The following is an 8,149-nucleotide window of genomic DNA, read 5'->3' as shown; positions in this document are numbered from 1 at the left end:
CCTCCATCCTGCCCTCCCATCCACCTGCACATTCTAACGAGGTGATCGCAGCGCTCAAATACCCGACTGTGATCACATCGCATGCCTGCCCCATGCGTCCACTTTCCTCTCTTTGTTAGTCCTGAGCCGAGCACACACATGGAGGCCCGGGCTGCTTCCTGCAGGCGAACGCAGGGAGGTGTGTTTCTAATTATAAACCTGATGCAGGGTTCAGCGCACCCTCCGCAGGCCACCGCGGTCACCAGGATTTATGGTACCACGTCCAGGCTCCCACCCCTGAGACCCGCTAGGGATGCAAAGCTGTTCGCTTTCTTGGGCTGCAAATCAGAACAGTGTGGCCGGTACCTGCCAGTCTCTCTCCGACCCACAGCGCTGGATTCCGTAGGAGGTGAGAAAACAAGTCTGCTCCTTGCACTCTTGTTAGATAAATGTGTCACTTGAATGACTTTAGGCCTGTGGGCTGACCTTGACCCTAACCCAAATGTTAAATGTTATCTTTAGTGATTAATCTCACAAGCGATTACTTTTGGCTACTCGTGTCCCTGCACAAAAAAAGTTTCAATTTAATTCATTTGGTGTAGCTCAAAATCACAAATACCAGAGTAATCCCCGGGTGCAGAGAGCCCAGTATCACTCAGTAGCTTCATGACAAGCTGATCAGCTGTCGATGTATGCTATGCGAGTCAAGGTGTTTAAAAGGTGTGCTGTGCTGTTACAACCCAAACTGTCTGATAACACACAGCTTGATAAATAAAAAACACAAATGCCCATAATGAAAAGATGTCTTATTTTCAGCACATTCCTGTTTAATCAAATAAAAATCTCAATTTGAGAGGCTTGATACCATTCATGGGTCTGGGCGCTAAAAAATTAGCTTAGCTTAGCATAAGTCTAGAAGATACAGGTAACCAGCTCTCTCCATTCAAAAACACACCAATTAGCATCCACACATTACTAACATGCGTTGTGTCCTGTTATAAATGTAACAATATTGTATTTTTGTTTTTAAGAGTTACGCGTACCTGTAACTATGTTTATTGCACTTTATCATAGTTGATGCAGTAGGCCAAGCAAATCACCTACAATCAATGTGAGTTTCACCTCAATTATAAACCGAGCTGGTTTTGATCGGAGAGAATGGGCCTCCGCCTCCAAAGCTGTTTCCATTCCTCCAAATCCTGTGCCAATGACACCTCATTAAGGAAAACGTTGCTAATTGTGTATTGTTTTGATGTTGTATGATTATTGTTTTATGTTAAGCAGTGATTTTGGATAATTGGTCAAGGTCAAACACGAGTAAAAGTTCAAAGAACAAGAAGGAAATCAGCCCCACACTGTTTCTACTATTATCAAATAATGGTCTAGCAAATCTAAAATGAACCACGGCATAAAGAGTCAAACTGTATTATTTTAGCCTTCTGCTTATTGAAAAGAAGAGGAAATCCTTCACAGACAGGAAGGTTTCCCTTTTGTGTAATAATGATCCAAAATATTGTGCCAAAGGCAATCTGGAATGTGGTAAACAATGTTAGGGAACAAACTGCCTGCGTGATAGATGTGCGATTACCAAGATGTAGCATGGCTGGACAATTGATCCTTTCAGTGGCGTGTAAACCCCAGGGAGTAATAGCCATAGTTAAGCACTACAGGGGAGTGATGCAAACACGGCGGTATGCAGGTTGCACTGTGATAATTCCCTCTTTGGGAAAACACCAGTAGTCCGGCATACTTAAAGAGTGTCACACATCATTTCTAAAAACACTGCATGTGCTTTCCTATTTATTGTTGATGACTAATCGGTCAGAGAAAAGCGGACAAAACCTTCATAAACACAGGAAATTGTATTGAATATGAAAGCAGAATCAATCCAGCGGGGATGGAGTCGAGGTCAATGCAATATTGTTGATCATAGGAAGCTCGTCTCTGTTATTAACAATGACAAAAACAAACAGAGGTGGGTCTGTAGTTGCACGTTTTGCAGCAGGACAGCAACAACTAAGTGGGGTTTTCCTTCAGTGGGGCAGGACTCTCCAGGGCCCTTCAAGACATGAAAGAAGTCCGTTGGGCTGCCAGAATCCCTTTCAATGCACAGAGATCTTTGTAGAGGAAAAAACTCCATTCCCGGACCTTTGTTCCTTTGTTCGTGTTCTCAAGTAATCTTCTGGAAGCCCACAGGTGGACTGGGTGTTTTTTTGTTATGTTTTTTATCTGGAGTGTGACGGCAACCGCACAACAACATCCAGTTCAATCTGTCGCACATTTCAGACTGACGTTTAGATTTTAAACAGCTGTTATCTAAACAGCGAGAATACAAACCATTCGTGTTTATTTATTTGTATTCGAGCCATTGCGAAGAATGTTGGGATATAACTGAATAGTTAACCATCATGAGGTTTAACGTTTCCGATGGATGATGGTGGTGCTCGCTGTGCATAATCACGTTTATATACATATTCATATGTCAGGCTAGAGAAGAAATACAGAACATAGTCACCATTTCATGAAGTGACACTCGGCCCAGCTGATAGATACAATGCAACAATGAATATGTGTAGGTAACACAAGCAGAAAACATTTAAACATCTTGTTCTAGGGCCTGTGGCCCATGATCGCATGGACCACGATGCATTTGGATTGAATTTTACCAAATTTGTCCAAATGCATCGTGGTCCATGCGATCATTCCACAACAGATAGTACTTAAGAGAGGGACAATAAGAGTGGCTGGGTTTGCTACACAGGAGCCTTTTGCTGCATGCTGCTGCCACATTGTGGTCGGGGTCGAAACATGAAGATCGGCCGAGTGTGCTGCTCATTTCAAACAGATGTTGGAATGAGGCGCCCCAGAAAATCCTTTAACGCTAGTTTGGTGTACAGCATCATTTCAGACTGCAGCGTCTGTGGGAACGAAGCTGTGCATCAAACGCGGATTTAAAAGCTGTTTAGGATACTTTAACAGCTGGGTCCAGCTAGTATACATAACCAAGTGTGTTTCAAGAACTTTGTGTTGAGGGAACTGCCGGTTGACTGAACGGTATCTAAGTAGGTCTCTTAAATGACCCTTCTGGAAATGTTTCATCCTTTACGTGTCTTTCAAGAGTCGGCTGCTAACAAGTGACTAAATCAGACAACCAAAGCCTGTTTACAGCCTTAAGCTTTTAAAGCTTTTGATTTCTGACAATCGGCTTTTTGTTTCAAAATGAAATCGTGTTTTATATTTGTGAAGATTATCTTAAGTGTCATGGATTAAGTGTCATGGATGTGTGTTTTTGCAAAACATCAAAATCCTAAACTAGACAGCAGAACATATGGGATTTGCAATTAGCTCCTTAAAAAATAAGTTACTTTCCACACACAAACACAGTTTCTAGTGGGTTTCTTTTACTTTTGTCACAGTTTTTTTCCTTCATGCGTTAAGTCCCTGGTTGAAAACCAAATGAATCTGTACTCTTACGGTAGTGGTCACTCAGTAGTCCTACAAATATCTATATTTACAATCCAGCCACGAGCTTTATTCATAAATTAGCTAATTATTCACTGTGGACTCATAAGACAAAAGACCGCTAACTTATTTCAATGTTTATACTAGCGACAGTCTTACAAGAGAACACATCCTCCTCATCATAACAAGTTACACCGTATTATTATGACAATTCATTGTTGACTATTCGTACATTTTGAGCAAACTATCATTTGTAAGTTCCAAACACCTTCTCAAAAGCCTGTTTGTCCACCACACGTCCAAAACGAGTGGAGAAATACAGCGTCTGTGGACTGCTGAATCTCTTGAGTTTCACTATTGTCTCGTTGACAGAGTCGCCCGTATCCCCGATGGTCATAACATCTGACACGGGGAGGTAGAGGTCATGGCGCCTGCCCCAAAAGGTGAGGTGGGACACTTTGAGCGTGGTCTGAGGAGGGTCTAGGTACATCATCCCCACAACCCTCCTGAAGAAGTGACTGGCAGTGAAGAGCATGACACCAGCAAGCAACGCTATACCAGTTGTGTAGCTGACAAGAGCGAACGGGACGGCTCCCTGGAAGTAGAAGAGGTACACGGGGGGCAAGATGACCACGGTGATTGCAGTTTGCAGCAGTTTCAGCCTGGACACGGCTCTGAGGAGCCGAATGTGCGGCAGGGTGTAAATCAAGGAGTATCTGTTTGCGGAAGCGTCCGAGCACCTGACCAGGGCTGTGATTTTAGGTAGGTGGGGTCCCGGGAAGCTGTGCTGAGAGGGTGTGCGGCCTGGTGAATGAGGCTGCACCCCATAAGTTGTCCGACCTGTAAGTAGACATGGTCCTCTGGAGCAGGATGTCTGAAGGAGGATATTTGAAGTAAATCTGCACAGCAGCACTGACCTGATCTGTAGAAAAATAGCAGATGCGTTTGATACTCAAGAGAAAATGATATTTGCACATTGGCTGATCAGAAAAGGTATTAGAAAAAAATGTAATAAAGCATTTAATATAACTTCTAAAGCCAAAATGCAATACATCACTGGTTTCAGCGTTACATATATGAACATCTGAGGTGCAGCTGAATTACCCGGGACACTAAACCGAGAGCTACTGTTGGTCAGAAAAAACAATGCCATTGTTTTTCAAACTATACTCCGGTATATTCTACAATACAAACTATTAAGCAAGATAATATTCAGGAGATTAATTGATAGTGAAAATAAGCGTAATTTCACAATGACATGCAATCCATCAACACAAACATATCTCACAAGCTAAAACTCAAGAGGTCCCAATTAAATGTAAACATTGGTAACTGGGCTATTTGATTGCATAACGTTGTGCATTTTTTTGTGACTTTGAGTGACTTCTTTTAATTTCCGGTTCAGTCCTCAAGGAGACATGCAGCCAGTAAGACTAAAGACATCAACACACTAACATAAGCGACCGAGCACATGCACCCGTTTGGTTTGCATTAGCTTCATTATGAGAAGTAACGTAACACGGAGAAGCGAGGTTGGGAAACATTTAAGGTAATGAATAAACAAGTTAGAGATAGATCATCCTAATCAGGCTGGAATACAGTAGCGAACGGAAAGCCGGGTGGTTAATTAACTATGCGGCTCAATTCAACCTTCATATTATTTTACATATCTCTTGCAAAACAGTGAAAGCAATACACGATTATATGGGAGAAAGGGGCTCACCATGATCGATGACAGGCTTAATGGAAGAAGAAACGAAAAAAGTCGAAGTCAGAGACATGCGAGCTGTTCGGCTAACGTTAGCTAACACGACTGAAACCCTCTGACCCGGATGTACTCAGCAGCCGGTTGGTGCTTTATTCGCCCTCTTAAGAGCCAGTTGTAAACTACCCTTAGAATAAAATGCATTTCATGTGTAAGAATCCCAACATGTAACATCTTGCTTTAAAAGTATTCAGCTCGCGGAAGAGACGCATAGCTTGCGGCAGAGTTGTCACATCCGCCGTAACGTGAAAACGGAGTTCCTGTTTCTCGTATATCGTTACTGAATGACCACTGGCAGGGTTTCTCTCTGCTCGGAGGCGTCTCATCGATCTGCCCGAGTAACCATTGTTTTACCTGCTGTCCACGCTGAGCGTGCCCTTATATCACAGAAAATATACCTAGCAGGACGGGTAGCTGACGTTAGCTAGCTGAACTAGCTGTCGCTTGCAAACGTCCAGAATAAAAGACATTTTTCCCGCACCTCTGCATCTGGGTCCTCTGTTCACCTCCTAACACATTCATCCTCCCACCATTTCAACCATTTACTTTGTTTCTCAATGTTCTCCAAGTCTTTGCCTTTTATCACCCTCTGAGTTTTTACACCCTTCTCTTTTCCCTCTAAGCATGTTCAGTTTTATTCTACTGAAAGAACCATTTGCAGGGAACCCAAAATCTTTTGACCACTCGGGCAAAAACTCTAGAGATTAATCTCCATATTTCCTTCTCATCAGATCCACAATGGGTCAAGGGTCACAATTATGCGTTTTCAGAGTGTTAGTCTGAATACAATCGTAATACGCACATTGCTCCCTGTCTTCCTCAGTAAAAAGTTAGATGCTGATGAACCAGAAATACTGTATAATTACTCTTATAATTTTATACACATTTTTCAAATAACCGGATAAAAAGACAAGTTGTCATCATTAGAAGCCCAATCAAATAACCGAAATTTGGATTTTCTAAGAGAGAAAAAATAATTTTAAAAAAAGGACTAAATACCCGTCTTTGTAATCTGTTATCACCCGTTATAATTCAGAAAACCCCGTTTGAAAATCAGAATATCAACTTACCCGATTCGTGTGAAAATCTTCCTCATCGGATCATGTTGAAACCAATCAGGTCTCTTTTGGTCGCCGGTCCCCTCTCTCTGAGTGTGATGAGGTATAGGGCAGAATCACGTTTTGGTGGATCCTGAAGGGGTCCCTTCCCGGACGTCCTCGGAGTCCCGACGGAGCTTCAAACGATCCCACTTCTGATAACAAATTGTGGTGGAAGATTTTGCACAGACAATCGTTAAGTAAGAAAGGCTCTGAGTCAAGTATGTCTTTTCTCCGTTTATTTCCTTGCAAGGGAAAAAGGGTCACAACAGCTACGTGGTCAGTAGACTGTCAAGAACCTCCTTTTTGCCCCCAACACATCGAGGCAGTTCTTATACCTAAGTTTAGATATCGGTGGCGTCAACAGAAACCTTTGACCATCTTGTTGAGTCTCTACAGCCAGGGTACTGGGAACATCTTGTCCATGTGAGACACGTCAGTTCTTTGACCGTGTCCTTGCGCTCCTAACATGCTAAAACAAAGGTGGTCATAGACATAACAAACACTTTGTTCCATCTCTACAGCTATGATTTGGAACCATCTAATCGAAGTGGGAGACATCAGTGCTTATGTCAGGGCCTTTGTGATCTAAGCACTTGCAACTAATAAACTGGTTATACAAATGAAGCATTTAAAAGGGTCACATATTATTTTCCTATTACAATATACATATATATATATATATGCCTCAGAGATCTTATATATACATACATACATATATATGTACATATATATATATATGTACATATATATATATATATATATGTATATGTATATATACATACATATATATGTATACATATATATGTATATACATATATATGTATATATGCACATACACATATGCATATATGCATATACATATATATCTGTATATATATATATATATATATATATATATATATGTATCTCGGCCCCGAGACTCCTTCCCCCAACCCCTCCAGTCCCGGCCCAGAGACTCCTTCCCCCGATCCCGCCTCCAGTCCCCGCTCCCCGACTCAGGCTCCCTCCCTCCCATCCCGTGGTCCTCTCCCACCCTCCCGTTGGTGATTTGAGGGCTGTATGGGATAATCATTAATATTTTAACATGGTTTTTCAACGTTTTTCAAATCCTCTTAAACTCTTCAACTTTCAGACTTTTCAGCTTCGCGAAACTTTCAGCTACAGACCCCATTTCAACTTTCAAATGTTGACACAAGTCTCAACTATTTTATGAAGCTTTCTGTAATTTCAGCTATTTTTTAAAATTCTTTTCAGCTTTAGCTTTTTGCATTCCAACGCATCTTCAGCAGGAAAATGCATTTTCACACAATTTAACATTTGCACACTACCATAAAATCAAATATACATTAAAAAAGTGCACAATAACTAAATCCAACATGCTTAAAAACACACACACACACATTAACATTCTTCAGTTCCGACAAACATGTGCAACTTCCTTTTTCTTCTTTCCCAATAACGGTGTCATGGCACTTTACTGCATTGACTATCAAAGGGGCGCTCACACAGTTTATTGTTGCATTTGACTCTTAACAAGTCGTTGTCATGGGGACACTGGTCAGCTCGGGGCCCCAAGCAATTGCTTGGTTTGCCTGTCCTGTCGCGACGGGCCTGATACCACCACCCCGGTCTGCCACTCTTTTGGCACTGTCCCAAACTTCCACGCAATGTTGAAGAGGCGGGTCATCCAAGACAACCCCCCAACACCCATTGCTTTCAGCATCTCCGGACGGATCTCATCAATCCCCGGGAATTTGCCACTGCAGAGTTGTTTGACTACCTCAGTGACCTCCACCAGGCAAATTGACGATGATCCCTCCTCTGCCTTCAGCTCTGCCTCTAC

At 42.2% G+C, this 8,149-nt stretch overlaps 1 protein-coding gene across 1 annotated transcript; it reads right to left on the bottom strand.

Moving 5' to 3' along the window:
• Positions 1-1,822: 1,822 nt before the first annotated feature.
• LOC120825140 (transmembrane protein 186) lies at positions 1,823-5,654 on the bottom strand. Its single transcript, XM_040186577.2, has 2 exons — positions 5,165-5,654; positions 1,823-4,363 (listed from the first exon to the last, which is right to left on the bottom strand). The coding sequence occupies exons 1-2, from the start codon at positions 5,165-5,167 to the stop codon at positions 3,689-3,691; spliced, it is 678 nt and encodes a 225-aa protein (XP_040042511.2). The 5' UTR covers positions 5,168-5,654; the 3' UTR covers positions 1,823-3,688.
• Positions 5,655-8,149: the final 2,495 nt, after the last annotated feature.

Source organism: Gasterosteus aculeatus, chromosome 9 (assembly GCF_964276395.1).
Source record: "Gasterosteus aculeatus chromosome 9, fGasAcu3.hap1.1, whole genome shotgun sequence".
NCBI classification, from domain to species: domain Eukaryota; kingdom Metazoa; phylum Chordata; class Actinopteri; order Perciformes; family Gasterosteidae; genus Gasterosteus; species Gasterosteus aculeatus.
Note: the sequence above shows the minus strand (reverse complement) of the source record. Positions and strands in the feature narration are given on the sequence as shown.